Here is a 16,307-nt window from a genome sequence, read left to right as displayed (position 1 = left end):
TTTGAAATGCACGTTACGTCACAATGACCACAATGACTCACTTCAATAACGAAACAACAATGTGTAAGAAATTGTAGGAGTACCTCCCTCATCTGCACCTCTGTACCCAAACTAACCTGCACTCCAGATCAAACCATCACAATAAACTGCTTGCTGATAGCAGCTGCTGAAACCAAACTTCAATCTTGTTTAATTGTTTAAATAATGATACGCATTCAAAACATTCACAGCTGTCATTCCCACCCATCTCCAAAGGGTTAATACTGATTTTGATATGAGAAGAGAATCAAAAGCCTAAAAAAAGTCTTAAAAAAACACACACACAAGCATGTTTAATATGGTACAGATTACAATCAGTAGCCCAAATAAATCATTAATCTGAACAGGGTCCCGACTCAACATGTCTGGATTAGAGTCTGTAATGCCTGGAGTTCATTTTAAACAGTCTTTATATGCATAGAATAAAAGAAGGATTTTGACTTTTCAATTATTGCTGGTAATATTAAATCCTGTTCCTCAAAACACTTTTCTGGAATGCATCCCCAAAGTGTAGTAATACAAATCACTGTACAATTAGCTATTGCTTTGAGTTTGTCATCTCCTGTCCACGAGGCATTCAATGTATCTGTTTCCCAATTGCATGTCTTATAACTACTGAATCTGTGGTGACCGGAGACCTAGACAAAACTGAATCCTGAGACGAGAGGTTAATGTTGAAGTGAAATGGCACTCAAGAGCTCAGCACTGAATAGACCTAAGAATGTTTTCACTTCAAGCATTAGAAAGACCAAAGCAATACTTGCCATTGTCGATCTTCAAAGCTGTCTTCGTTTGGAGTAAGTAAGGGTTCAGGAGAAGTGTGTATACTTCTAAAGCTAGAAATAATAATAATAATAATAATAATAATATCTAGCCACATATATCTCCAGGTTTTTTTTTTTTTTTTTTTTTTTTATGATCAGCAAAATTAAATAATTCTCTTTTAATTTAGTGATTCCATGAGGTCAGTTTTGTTTCTGCAGCTTTCTCCATGCTGAAAAAGCTAAACGCCACTTCAGATGGACTGGATTTGCACATTGTATTCCTGCTGGCACATTATTACAAACTGCATCCATGTGGGTAAATTCGGAACTTTTGAGAAAGTTAACAACCTGACACAGTACCTGCTGATAGGGACTTCTGTGATTTGGTGTGCTACTTTAATTGCGCTTTTGTATTACTGGCACTCACATTGTACAATTGGAGTTCATGTGAGATTAACATCTTTTACATCTCAGTTGGAACACAGAGGTATATTAATAATTCATAAACAACCTGTGTTATGTCAAATTTCTTAATAATGGCAATACTCTGTAAAACATTAACCCTGAAATGTCAATGGGCTGTATTCACAAAACTTCAAAAGGACTGCTTATAAACATTCTATTAGGAGAAACCAATTCTTATAAAATAAAATGCATTTCTAACCTACTCTAAAACTCTTGAAAATGTAAAGAAGTCCATAGGTTTGTTAATCAAGTTTGAAAAAAATACTTTGAAAATGACCCCAATGATCAATGAAGATATCAAATGAAAATATTTGCTGCTTGAATAATTTTATGCATTTTACATTTTATGTACCTTTGTTGGGTGGGAGGAAGGGGTAAGTACCCACAGTCCCATATATTTCCCCACTTATACACAGTACAATAAAATTTTATTAAAAAAAAAAAAAAAAAAAAAAAAAAAAAAACACAATTTCATTCGATTATGTCATCCTTACCTTGTTTCTAATTCATTTTGTATAGATGAAGGGGAAACTAAGGAGAACGATGAACACCTGGAGGACTTCTGAGGGAAAAAACAAGAAAGTAAATGTGGAGAGAGAGAGAGGAAGAGAGACCGATTATATAAATTACGTGACTTTCTAAACTTTAAAGAATACAATTACTCAAAGTACTTGTTTTACAATCAGAATCAAACAGTCTTACCTCTGATCTAATGTTTTCTATGTTGGTTTTGTGCACAGGGTTTCTGGTGTCCATACTGCCATTGAGTTCTTCCTCACTGCTTACTGACAATATTCTTTCACAGGAGCCTTAAAGAAATGATCTTATATTAAGACAGATATACCGCTATTTTGACACTTCCATTGAATTACACCTATAATTCTGGAATAATTCTTGTTAACACATCAAGTCAAAGATGTATTTACCTTGTGCCACGGCCATAGCGTCTTTCATCTTTCTGTACTGGTTTAATAGAATCGTCAGCTCCCCTTCTTCTTTCTCCCCCCCCCACCCCCTCACCCCCCTCTCCGCCACACTACACCCCACACCAAATCGTCAGCTCCTCTATTCGACGGTCCTGTAATTAAAAAAAAATAAAACAGTATTTTTATTCTTGATTTTCTACAGAGTCCATTACATTTTAAAGTAATGTTCACTTCAGATACATCATTCACAGTTGGGAAATTGAAACTATTCAGCCCACCGTGATGTTTTGTTTCAGTCAGAAGGTTTAGTTTACTTATTGAGAAAAAAAAAAAGCATCAGAAAACCAATTTGGTATGGTTATTATTGTCTTTCTTAAAAAATCAAACATACAAGAAGACATTTCTACATGTTCTGTCATTTTATAAGTGGGCATGCATTGCACAGATATAGAGGTAAATGTGTTCACCTAAAAATTCAGAAAGCCAAGTAGCTGTTTATCACATTGAAAGTATAATAGGAATGACAATACTAGAATATTATACTCCTACCCTGCTTTGATGTGCAGTGCATATGTGTAACATTCAGTTTTCACTCTAGATGCTGGTCGTTCTTTTGTGACTTACCTTTTCTTCATTTGCTGCCAACAAGGATTCCATTCCTATTTTCAACCTTTGCAATTCTTGATCTAAAAATAATTGTTAATTACATTATTAGGTGAATAAAACCTTTTGTCTTTTACAATTTGTGTTTATACTCTTTATTAAAAATGTGTTGTGCTTCTCAGTTAATTCAAGTTTTAGTAACAGAAAGATTGGGTGATTTCATAGTTAAATCTAAATTGGAAATCTGTCACTCGTATTCAGGGCACTCATGTCATGAGTGATACCAGCTAGAGAATATTTTTTTGAGCTCTAATTTCTTCCCATCGTTGTACAATGGAGCGACATTGCATTGCCAGGATATAGAGTTCACTTCTGAACCAACAACTGTCACAAAATAACGACCCCCTTCTTAGATCTCCAATAACATGCTATATATTTCGTAAGCATTGGGGCGATGCTAGCTCTTTGGAATACAATCATTGAAAAAAGTGTTCTACCCTGCAAATAAAATAATTTGTGTTGACATAGGAAAAAAAAAAAAAAAAAAAAAACATAGCAAAGAATATAACAAAAACAAAAGCAAGCAAACAGATTTTAAAACAGGCATTATTTATTTATTTATTTTTTTAAATTAATTTTTAAAAGATTTTTGGCCAGACTTTAAATTAACCAATTAGCCTTAATCTAGCAACCCAGTAAAAAAGCTTATTGAAACTTAGAGATGAAGCATTTGTGAGCGCTGCTATTTTAGTGGAAACTTAAAGCCATTTGAATTATCAGACCCTAGCCTCCAGTAAAGCACCCTTGACTGTTTGATTCAAGCAAAGAGAATGAAGAAGTTGTAATTGATAAACACTGCAGTTATGAAAAGCTGGTCATGTTGGTGTGAGGCAATTAATCAGTGACACTGATGCCAAAAGACAATCTTAAGGCTTACACTTTTCTTTCAGCCTTCTCCTAAACACCTCCTCTATGATGGTGCAGTTGCAGGGAGTAAAATGGAGGAGGTAGAAAAAAAAAGTGACCATTAGATATTAATCTCAGACAATTAAAACCAAAGATTTAAAAAAAAACAAAAAAAAAACATTTCAAGTGTGGCTTTAGTCCTCTGTTCGCCCTCACAAAAGAGACAGTTCCAACTTGTCTTTACCTTCATGATAAAGCACTAATGTTCTACAAGTGGGGATTTTTTTTTGCTGGTTAGGTTTTATCCCAGGTTAGGGATTATGCTCAACAACAGTACAGATGCCATTATAAGTGAAGCTTCTGAGAGCTAGAAAGAATATGTCAATCTCAGGGTTAATAGGGCATGCTGTCTGATTAAATAACAGCGTGCTACATACTGTACTTGAAAGTGTGCAGCAATACATTACAGTATTAGAAATCTAGAGAGTAATAGTGTGTGTGTGTGTGTGTGTGTGTGTGTATATATATATATATGTATATATGTATGTATGTATGTATGTATATAAGCAGGGCAGGTGAACTAGTGTGAATGATTGATTATACTGATTATAATAAGATGTATGTTGTTGTTAGAATCCAAAGCAGAGATGGAGAAACTGCGTTTAAGAAAGCTTTTAAGATATTCTGATTTAATTTCGAGTTTGGCTTTGCAGTTTGTCCCAGACTGTACTCTGCATCTAAGAAGAATACATTTGTTTGAGTTTGGCATCTCTGACCTCAAAGATTCAAAGAGATGCATGCATGAAAAAGAATGGAGTTTTCTACAAGGAGCCTAGGAAGTTAACGACACTCATTTTAACAGTATCTATTTATACAGAGTCTGTTGCAGCAATACCTCTGTCTGCACTGTCACTCGATACAGGAGTTCTACATGATAGCTGGGTCTGTAGACGTTCAATTTCTGCATCTTTTGTTGCCAGCAGCTTCTGAAGATCAGCTATTTCCGCCTGAAGAAAAAAAACAAAAAAACAACGTAAAATGTAATCTTATTCTTTACCCACAACAGTACAAATTGCAGGTTGAGCAATCAGCATGGTAAATGCTTTCTTCCAATGTTGATGTGTCAAGTTTAAAGTACAAGGCTGTTCATGTTGATTTGACAATACAATAACCTCATAGAATTCACAGCTTAATCATTTTTGGTAAGCTTTCTGATTCTATAAAAGGGAAAACCCCTCCACTGGAATAAGTAACAACATTTACTGAAAAACATTGAAAACCCAGGGCATATGAAAAACAAATTAAAATGGAGATCATGGAATGGAATCTAAATTGATACATGTAAAGAAAAGTAAAGCAAAACTGCAGCTGACGAATACACTATAAACCATTTCCGGCGTGAGCATGTTAAACAAAGCTCTAAGAATGCAACACCAGGAACCTCACTTACCAACTGAATTCACTATTACCTTCCACTGGGATAACTCTGTATATCTTTTGCACACCACTACTGTGGAATGCCCCAGTAGTCAGAATACTGTAGATGCCTTTTGATGAGATTCTCTATGACTTTCTAGTAATGGTTACTCTTCTGCTGGTTGCCAAATCAAGTGCATGAGTTATCATTGATGCTTCATTTCTCTGCTTCTGCTGAAGAGTAGTTAAGGGCAGTCAGTAGTATAAACTGCCTCCAATTAGGATGCATTTCAGTCTCAAATACTTCTAACCCCCTCCTCTGATATTAGTGTTATGTTTATGAAGTATTTAAGTTTAAAACGCCTCAAAAAAAGAAATACCTGCAGCATTATTTTATCTAAGGTTGTGGTTGTAGAATTTATCAACAAAAACACCCATTGCCCTATGCCGTGGTGTGATGCTTAATGACAGATTCAAGTGGCATGTATCTGTGTATATCACAATGTGAAGAAATGTCAACATTTAATGCAATAAATGAAATGCATGTATATGCTCCAGGTGGTTGCATTTTGGATAAATGAGATTCCTCTGATAACAGGATTGACATAAAAAGCAACACAATTCGCATGCACAGCTAGTGTAAAATCAACAATTTAAAAACTAAACGGGTGAGATATAAAAAAGCACCTGAGCCGTTCTGTATTTCTCCTCCCAGTGCTGTTTCTCTACCTGCATCTGTTCAACTGTGAGTTTCACGCTAGAGAGCTTGGTCATTAAGGACTTGTAACAGACATGGAGGGAGTAAGAAACAGAAAGCTAGAAAGAAAGAAAGCCATAGCGTTGAAGGTATAGGCTGAAAGAAAGTAGCAGAAACACTCCCAGCATGCACAGCAACACTGTATTGGCAAGGTGAGCCTCGATAGTAAATGTATTACCTTTTAGTTTCGTTTTTTGCTTTTGTGGTAGATGCAAATAAGCATGCAAAAAAACTATAAATAAGTCACACGTCAAAATTATTTTATGCAGCTCAGTCACAACCAGTTAATACCATGCTACATTACCAAGTAAAACTGCTTGCCTTAGTTTCTTTGAGTTTTCTTTCGTACTGAGATTTTTCCCCCTCCAGTTCATCCACTTTGTTTTTTAGGAGCTTCAGTTCTTGTGCTAATCCCTGGAACCATACAGAAACCACCAAGTAACATGTTAGTATGTTTTGTTACATAGAAAACATAAAATGGGTGAGTTAGATGTTAGAAATTAGATGAATAATACGTTTTCCATCCCTCTTTCTGAATTCGAACTCATGTGTTCAAGCTCCACATTTCCAAAACATTCATTTGAAACAAAGAGAACGGGCAAAGACATTCACTGTTAACTGTACTAGTGGATTTACGTGATCCAAGAGCAACGTAATGCACCCAGGTGTCTTTCCTAAAAACAGAATGAGCCCTTAAAATAAGAATTTAGACAAAAACAGTCCTGTTTCAACAGCCAAAAAGAGCTGGCTTCACAAAGTGGAAAATGACGTCCTTTCACAGTCTTTAAAATAAAATATTCCAAGACTCAGATGTCAATACCATATAGTCCTCATATTTCTTCACGTTGGCTTGATATTGGATTCAAACTGCATTGTTAGGACTATTTTTATTGTGTTTTTACATACACGTGGGCTTATATTTGTATCTGATCACTGCTCGGTTTTTGCTTCTCACCAAAAAGGAGCTGTTCAGCACGTTTCAGTTGTGTCTTTTTTTTTTTTTAACAAACCCGATGACCCATTCTCAGGAGGTTATCAGTGGCTGAGATGCCTCAGTAATACTAAATGACATGCTGCACTTTCTGGTCAATGGCTCATTGATTGTAGCTTTGCCTTACAGTTGGACGACTAAATACTTTTTGTACTAAGCCTCTGCAGAAAAATAAAAGACTTCTTCATTTACTTATACGCCACTAAAGAAAGCAAAAATGAACCTACAGCACGTCCAAATTCATTTCTCCTTTGGGGGGTTTTCCACAGGAATTCCAACTGACAAACTGGGATGTTTTTGTTGCCTCTATTACAAGTGGAAATTAAAATTGAAAAGTAATTGGTTGAATTGCATGGCTTCTTGTTTTTGCTGTTATCTTTTTTTCATATATAATTTTAAAGGCAATGCTATAAAACTAAAAATGCTATCTGTCAATTTCATTCCAATGGAGGTGAATACTGTAGATTTCATTGTGTTGAAAAATGAATATAGCACACTAGTACATTCTCCCATTTTTTATCCTCTAGGACAATAGTGATAATCAAAAAAGCAACCATGCATACAATACCTTGGCCATTTTTGGGTTAATAACATAATAAGAGATGTTAGATAAACCTGGATTATATGAAGAAAAAAATAAAATCACACAGTAATATTGTAGTTTAGCTTCCTGGATTGGAAGATCAAATGTATGAAATACTGTTGACCTGGTCTATTGTTAATGCTTGCACTGTAAAATATGGGAATTTAGAAGCTGAAAGGATTCATACTTTTTTTTCCTAGACCAGACATAACAAAATCTGGTGCAAATGTGAATACAATCATAAACATAATCTTCAGACTGCGTCAGAGGGTGATTCTCCTCCAGTTTACCAGACATGTTGAACATATGGTTCAAAAAGTCACAAACTACAATACTCAAGGGGTCATGCATCAAATGGGATACCTCAACTGAACAATAGGTAGGTCATTTGGAGAGGCCGAAATGACACGTCAAAATGGGCTAACCTTTTAAATAAAATGTACAGGTTTTAACCCACTAAAGCCAGGGTAGCTCATCTGGAGAGGCAGAAATAACCTGTGTTGAATAAGTGTCTTGACTTTATATTATATTATTATTATACAACAGATAAAACCAAATATACATAATGAAAAGGATAACTTAATGAACCAAGTTTATTATATGACGAACACAAACAATTGTACATATTGAAATAGCCAGTCTCGAGCTATAATTTCATCCTCAGGGAGATCAAAAGGGTAATGCGGACCCTAAACACTCTCTCTTCTTCTCAGTGCTCTCCCTCTGTTCCTGGGTTGTTCAGGAAGGTTAGGAGCCTGCACTCTCCATCATAAGAAATACATTATGACTGCTGCCATAATGTTCTTTCCTATCAGCTGCTTTCTGACTTTTTCTATGCGCCCAAATAAGACCAATTTGAAATCTGACATATTTGTAGACCCTTTTAGAGCTGGCGCAGCTGTTCTGCCACTTCATAAATCTAATTTTAATATCACAGGGTTAATTTACAAATGAGCGCCATCTTCAATTTGCCCATGCATATAATTAAAGCTTGAGACACCTTAAAGTGCATGACTAATGAGTGGCGGAGCGCATTTTGGTGGTGCTAACACGGTCTTAACTTGCTAAAAGTGTCATGAACATACAGGGCAATTTTAAGGCCTGCGTAAACTCAGCTCTATGGCCTTAATATTGTCGCAAACGCTTTAAACATGACCCTCTCATTGTTAATGGAGTACTATTTAAATCACATTTTCCTTTTAGGGTTTAGTGCTTAATATACCCAATATATTTTATACATTTAGAATAGAACAAATCACCTGACATGAAGCCAGACTGCATCAGATTTACATTAAATCATGCTGGATTCCAGAACAGACAGGTTGCATAGTCTGTAGTTATGTTTGGTGTAATGCAGTATGATAAAATGCCAATTTTGTATTTTGTTTATATGTTTTTTTTTAAGCGTGACTCTTGTGTACTGTATGAGATCCATTTCAAAGCGGCCTTTAAAAATGGACCCGCTTTACCAAATGCAGGTTCTATAACACTTTAAAACCATTTTAAATGCCACACGAGCCACACCTTCAATTTGTTTGTTAATGCTAAGAATTTTGGGTGGCATTGTGAATTTTTGTTTTGCATTTATTCCACCTTAGCTAAGGTGGCACATAGAATTTAGATGTAATCTGCTCCCAAGGATGTATGCAACTAATTAAGAGTCATTTTTTCCTTCCAGTTAGAATGCCACTTAACTCACACTGCCACCTAGTGCTTTATCATATAATGGGGGCATTAAATTCAAGTCAGGGCAGGAACATGGATTTGAAAAACATAGTTACCACCAATTTAAGGTTATAGAAATAAAAAAAGCAAGCTATCAGAAATCACTTTCACAGAATCAAGTCAGCATCGACAGGCAGATGTAAACTGTTATGTAATTGAAATGGCAGTTTATGAGGTTTAAATGTATCATGCATGGACATTTTCATGTCAACACTAATCATACAACACTTAGCTCTCATGGCATTGTTTATAACATTTTAAAATGCCTGCACCCTTAACAAGCAGCCACTCTTCTCACTATGGCATTAGACAGTCACTACAGCAAGACCAGGCAGGCAGACAAGCAGTGCATTTTGCTCATGCTTAAGAATCTCTGCCTACATTCTCTCCCCTACAACGACAGCTCTCCTCATCTCTGCTGGGGCTGGCTAAACTTGTGCCTGTTCTGCTTTGCGGGAGGTCCTTAGCTTTAGTGTCAGACGGATTGCTCTCCTGCTCCTTTTTCTCCTGGATTCTGGTACTGATCTCTTGCTGAAATCTACACATCTCTTCTTGCAGTTCACTAATCAGATTTACCACAGACTGCAATAAGGAAAGGAAAAAAAATGATAAATAGAAACAGAAAAAATAAAGAAAAGGTAACACGATGATAAGGAAATGGAAGACAGAGTGAAAAAAAGATGTAGAAACTTAAATTAGACAAGTTAAAAAGGTAATCTAAAAGGACAAATAAAAAAAGCATAAATAAAAGGATTAATGGTTAAAAGAGATAACCACTGACTCATTGTGTGACCTTAGGCGACTATTGACCGACTGTATAATATAACAAGAAAATACTGAACTGGAAATTAGATGTTGTGATTCAATTAGACCAGTGGTTACATACATAAACAAATACTTGCGTACATACATAAATGTGGCACTGAATTGAATAAAAATATTACCTAGCTTGCCAAACCTTGTTCCTTGAAAGAAAAACTTTTTTTTAGATGACTTGCAGACTACATGGAAATCTCGATGGAAATCAGGAAACTTTTCACTGACTTCTTGTGATCTTAGTTCATCACTAATGTGTAAATTATGATCAGCTGCATTCACAGGGCAATATCGTTATTCGTATGTATTGTGATATTCTGAAATAAAATGACCGTTTTCTGCAGGTCAGCAATTTCCACTCTGATATAAATACTAATGATCAATACTCAGTCTTAAAGGGCATCACACATTACCTCCATAATCTGTAAACATTGCATTTACCAAACTTAGGAAAGGAAGGCGCTGGCCTATTTTAAATTGATACACTGCCAGAATGGAGACCTTTGCATAGCTGCCAAAAGTGCAGTTTACTTTTCAGGGTTAATGTTAGGCCAGCTAGAATTGTGGATGTAACACACAGTGGGCCCCAGACAGGGCAGGGTTTACGATTATTGGAATCAGCCCCAGGGGGGCATCTAAATATTGTACACTTAACACAAGAGCTAGACCTCTATACAAAGGTGCTTTAATTAGTTCTTAATAAAGAGACCCAGTACTGTGTATTCACTTGCCATTCGGTGGCACCTATTTACAAAAGCAAAAATAAGTAAGGTCATTTCTTAGTGCCAAACCACAGTAATGTCTTATCTGAATGTATCACTGCCGTGGAATGTTTGCAAGGCGTTTCTCTCATTCTTGACCACTGATGGGAGGCCCAAACCAGCTGCCTAAGAGCAGTAAACAGGTTTGATTTAAAAGATGCAGGCAGAGTATAATTACACATGAACATCTACCAGATTACAGGATATTGAACGCTCCTGCCCTAAACTGTAAAACCACCACCTTCCATGGTATCTCTGTGCTTTCCCCCTCAAGAAAAATGCAACATATTCCAATTTGTTTTCCTTTTTCTAACAAAGTACTGTATATAAATAGTATATTAAAAGGAATGCGTTATTGTTATATAATGAACTGGACACCAGGCACCATGCTATACCCTCCAGTACAGTATATCACAATGCTGTTAACAAAAATAAATAAAGAAATAAATATCATATCAGGTTGATCTCTGTTGTACTTTACAATGGATTTTTCATTTAGAAAGCTGTCTCACTGTCTACATGTTTTTTCCATCACTTGAGCTTCATAACATGTCTAGCTAAGGCAATTTCCTGAATTACTTATCAGTCTCTATCTATCCCTCAGGCTCTTCAGTGTATCAATAACAGTCAATTATGGTGGGTTAAAAAACAAACAAACATATACACCCATAGTGCTACAATGCCTAAACTTACATTAACCCTGCCAAATTGCTGCTGCTAACACAGGAAAGATAATCCTAACAAATTGGACAGAATTTTTCCTTAACTTTTCCCTGCCTTTTCTCACCGAATAACAAATTTTCTCTTTAAATACTTTCAGAGCTGTTTTTTTTTTTTCCGTCCTTTTCCCACCAAATCATTATGAAGTGAAACAATATATTGATGGATTTAGCTTTTGTCTGTATATCTTATGTATTCATTGAACTAATTTAGGAATGTGCTGGCCTCAGTAATTGCCTCAAAGGAATGTAGCTACACAGTACATTCTAATATGGTCTAGTATATTTGTGTCTCAAAGATTTCATAACTTATGAACAAATTTACATAAAGACAGCTTGATAGTAAATTCAAGGAAGCCAGTTATGACAGTAGTATCATAATTAAAAGTATATGATTTATACCATTATATATAGATCTGTAGATGTCAAGCCCCAAACCCAAAGGCCAAATTTAAAAAGAATAAAATAAGAATAAACCTATTACCGTATTCCTTCGAATTTAAGACGCGCTTTTTAAACCATTTTTTGCTTCTCAAAAATAGCCTGCGTCTTAAATTCATGAGGGTACAGTATCGTGAGGTGTGTATTAAAATCACTCAAACAATGTGACTACCCGAGTACACAAACAGCAACGTCACTGACTGCTGAGAAAAAACAAACCAAGCTTCCTGAGGAATTCCAAGAGAAACGTTTCAAATTTCAGCATTTCTAACAAACAGTACCAGCTGGGACAATTTGGAAATGCTGATCAGACCCCCGTATTTTTCAATACGCCAATCAATGCTCAATGCTGTTGTGGTTGCTGGGTTACATGTTGCCTGATGCTGTGGAGTGTTGTGTCGTGCTTACTGTTGCCAGGATGTGTGATGCCGTAAGAGAGTGAGGGGTGTGTGTATGACAGAGTCTGCATCTTAAGTATTATACAGTGCACAGCACCATAAACAAGCTCCGTTCTTAATCTACAACAACACCGTTTCGTGTCAGTTTTGTACGATACAACAGCGTAATTGAGTTTGTATATTTGTAAATACATATTTATTTCATGTTTTATTTTTTCCTTAATTTGAGGGCTACGTCTTAAATTCAAGAAGGTCTTAAATGCAAAAGGAATACAGTAGTTTTGCAAACTACAGTCCATGGCAGGTCTATTTCATATACCGATTCCACTAAAAGAGATGGAAACCATTTCAAGAAACAACAACAAAAGTACATTCTTTTTAATGCATTTACAGACTTTACTTGACTTAAACTACCAAATGCACTTCAGCATAAGTACAGTCAAGGATATACGATCAGTCTGGTATAACAGAGTATACATTAAAGGGTCTAAATGCTCAGCTGCCTGGATGCCACTTGATCTTGACAGACTGTTATTCTTGGGAGCCCCTCTATTCATCCCAAACTGGTTTCAACTTACAGGGGCTAACACAAAAGAAAGTGTCCAGAAGGAGGATCAAAGAGAACGGCAGAAGACACATGTAAAACTTTCGAAGTATGTTATTTTAAAATTACTCTCAGTATAGGATCAGTCATACATTTTGACAGACTGCTAACTTGACAACTCTGAGAGGAAACACTAATAATTTAGACATCTATAGAGCTATACAACCAGACCATGGAAGTGGACGCCCTGTTACTTGTTGCGTGTCTGTTCAGTTCCGTTTTTCAGTAGAGATCAGTTTAGCATAGATGAACCTACCTCAGCTTTGTGCTGTTTCTCGTCGCAATCATTTTGCTCCTTTTCCATTCCAACTAGTTTCAGTTTTAGGTGTGAGACTTCATCAATCAGATCCAGTTTCTGGGTTTCGAGGCGAGTTCTGCTCAGCAGCTCCTGGAGAATTAAGCAGTACAGTTCAGTCACTCAGGCCTCTGAACACAAAGTATATCAAACAACATGTCAAGTGAGATCCACAAGTACTAAATATAAACTGTAATGTACTCCATTTATATTTTCACAGAGGCACAGACTGACATGTGCCAGATAAAATGTATGTAGCCATTTCAGTCCTAGGGATTAAAAAGAAACAAAAAAAAAAAACTTTAGACATACATACATCTGCAGCATGTTAAAGTCTCACTACAGTGTGATTGTTAAGAAAGCTTGTCTGGCAAGACTTGCTTGAAAATGCAAAACAGATACACTCCTCCAAACATTTCCTTGCAAAAAAAAAATAAAAATGATAATTTTCTACATGTTTGTTTTCACGTGTTCACATTGTGTTGTTCTTCATATTAAGGCTAGCCCTGGATATCAGTTCAGCATAGTCACCGAACACCCTTTTATTTGTGTTGTTGTCTCCTATTCAGAGAAACAGATTTAAATACATTATAGTCAATGTTCCTACAAATAGTATTACCCTTTTTTTTTTAATATAGTCAGAAAAAGATGCATAACATATTTCTGTATAGTTACTAGGTAGGAGTTATAGGAGTTAGTGAACAATGCTATGCAGGAGAAGATTACTTTACTGCTAGAAAGTGATGTGACCTGCTGTGCATGTAGTTGGAATCTAGTACACAGGTCACTGTCTATCCTGGCTGGCACTCGCAATCAGAGGTATGCGGATGGGACAAGAGTTCAAAAATGCAGCTGGCTTCACTTCAAAAATGGCAGAAAACAAGGTAACAAACTTACTGTCCATTTCAGACATGGCAGGAGCAGTTGGTAAAGCCAGCCGTATCAGCTCATAGGACTAGAAGGTTAAATTAAGTACCGGTATATTCATATAAACAGTCTAAAATGCATAAGAATGGGGTAGATTAACTCAGCTTGCTCCAACTTCACTATAAAGCTGTGCAATTTTTCAAAGGTAAGCCATTTACCATTTTGTGAGCTCCAGTAGCTAAACTGGTTTACAGCTATGCTGCTGTTATATTTATTTTTGGAGTCTCATAAGGGTAACATCTGGAAAACATTATGCTTATGTCATCAGGAAGTCATTACACAACTGTCAGAATACTTCCAATACCGTGGTTATCTTTTTTAAAACAAGAATATATGGCAATATGACTTTTTAGGTAACAAGACAAATAAAAATACTAGTCATGTCCCTGCATGTGTATTATTACATATTGTTCTTAATGGTGACACTGTTTTGTTAGACATACTTTTTTAAATCAGCACATTTTTTTCACTTACTTAATACCTTAATAAAAGTTGTTAAGTTTAACAGATACCTGTACAGAACACCAGACACCTTTACTTTATATAAGTAGAAAGCAAAACAGCGCAACTATGATACATACCTTCCTTACACAGAAGGAAAGAACTGACACTGGCAGGCAGTAAAATCAGTTTCTACCTGCACCTCCTCCAATATACAGCAGGCAGCATTGCCCTTGCTAGCACAGCATTTTATAGGAACTGTGTAGTCTAGGTTCAATGGTTCAGAACATGTCACTGACAGAGAATTATAACTTCCAACCTCACAGTTTACTCAAAGTGCAGCAAATGGAGAGCCTGACGTCACCCTCGCAGTCTTTGAAATAAAGAACATCCACAAAGCAGGACGTGAGTCTGAGCTTGCAAAACAATTAAAGGTACAACTCTAAAAGTCTTTGGGCTCGTCCAGTCAAGCATACAATCAGGTAGAGTCGTAAACTTACAGGTACTGTACTTAAGACCAAATCCTGTGCAGTGGTACAGTAAAGAGAAATTATCATTCCAATAATACCTCTGTTTGTAATTTAGAAACCAAGGGCTGTATTCTCCAAATTGCCATAAGCATGGCTATTTTTCAGAAAGGAAGATGGAATGAGTTCCTAGACTAAGGAAACTTTGTGCCTGCCTTTGTTCCTGTGTAGCCTCTTGCACACTCAGATTTTCCATGGGAAAGTTAGACCACAAATACAGATCTTCTTACTGCTATAACTCTTCACAGTAAGGGGGAAATGGTAAAGACTGCAGCCTTTCATTCATTTATGATACACTTTTACACTTGATACACTTTTACATTGTTTTTTTTTTTGAGGTAGACTAACTATACCACCAAAAAAACAAACAAACAAACAAAAAAAAAACATTCAACACAGAGATGGATCTTAATTTATAAGTGCTGTTTTATGATCCCCAGGATTCTGCAGATCAACCTCTGTGATTGATTGTGTATGCCAGTTCTACACTTTGCAGTAGGTTACATTTGAACTAGCTTAAAGTTTCTCGAACTGGGGGGGGGGGGGGGGGGGGGGGGCATCAAAGCTCCACAAAGTGTCACAAAGGAGATAGGTGAGTTAAACTGACCAAAAGCATATGTTGTTTGATCTTATTTCTAAGGTTAAAATCTTGATTGTATGATTCTGTGATTGGTAACGTTATCCATTTGTTATTTCATCCAAAACTTTCCGATCATCTACATGACATGTATAAATAGGAAATTTAGATAAAAGCAATTGGAAACAAAACTGTTGAAATGCTAAGCATTCATTATAAAGACTTGTATCCATTGCTTACTACCCTAAAGGCTTAGCAATCTATGGGAATCTAAACTTCCAATTTTCCCACGAATCCCAATGGAAGCAGCAAAAAATAGTCTCAAAGCTGTCATACTGGAAAACTTTACAGACTGTAGTACTGAATTACACAGGCTAGAACCAGTTTAGACTCCTCATAGGAATGGCATCTTATCAATTGTAGATTAACAAACAGTTCTACACCTGTGTATGGAATGCATGAGTGCGGACTGCAGTACATAGCTGGAGGTGACAGCATATACTACAGTATAAGGTATAACTTTTCAGTTCTTGCACGTTTGTCATAAATTGTTAACAGTGCTCAAGTCTTTTTCCAAAATCTACCACCAAATAACAAAATATCCATAGCCTCATTTTAATATATGC

At 36.2% G+C, this 16,307-nt stretch overlaps 1 protein-coding gene across 3 annotated transcripts in view; it reads right to left on the bottom strand.

Moving 5' to 3' along the window:
* Positions 1-16,307, bottom strand: part of ppfibp2b (PPFIA binding protein 2b) — a 60,492-nt gene that overhangs the window by 10,198 nt on the left and 33,987 nt on the right. Inside the window, exons 6-16 of one of the 3 annotated variants that reach the window (XM_041218396.1) lie at positions 13,171-13,302; positions 9,557-9,757; positions 6,198-6,290; positions 4,599-4,710; positions 3,735-3,767; positions 2,819-2,880; positions 2,333-2,346; positions 2,195-2,256; positions 1,971-2,077; positions 1,763-1,830; positions 804-875 (exon numbers count right to left, since the gene is read on the bottom strand). In XM_041218396.1, the coding sequence (XP_041074330.1) occupies positions 804-875; positions 1,763-1,830; positions 1,971-2,077; positions 2,195-2,256; positions 2,333-2,346; positions 2,819-2,880; positions 3,735-3,767; positions 4,599-4,710; positions 6,198-6,290; positions 9,557-9,757; positions 13,171-13,302 (956 nt within the window). The remainder of the gene's footprint in view (positions 1-803; positions 876-1,762; positions 1,831-1,970; positions 2,078-2,194; positions 2,257-2,332; positions 2,347-2,818; positions 2,881-3,734; positions 3,768-4,598; positions 4,711-6,197; positions 6,291-9,556; positions 9,758-13,170; positions 13,303-16,307) is intronic. The other 2 variants (XM_041218397.1, XM_041218398.1) reach the window with 2 other exon arrangements.

Source organism: Polyodon spathula, chromosome 19 (genome assembly GCF_017654505.1).
Source record: "Polyodon spathula isolate WHYD16114869_AA chromosome 19, ASM1765450v1, whole genome shotgun sequence".
NCBI lineage: Eukaryota > Metazoa > Chordata > Actinopteri > Acipenseriformes > Polyodontidae > Polyodon > Polyodon spathula.
Note: the sequence above shows the minus strand (reverse complement) of the source record. Positions and strands in the feature narration are given on the sequence as shown.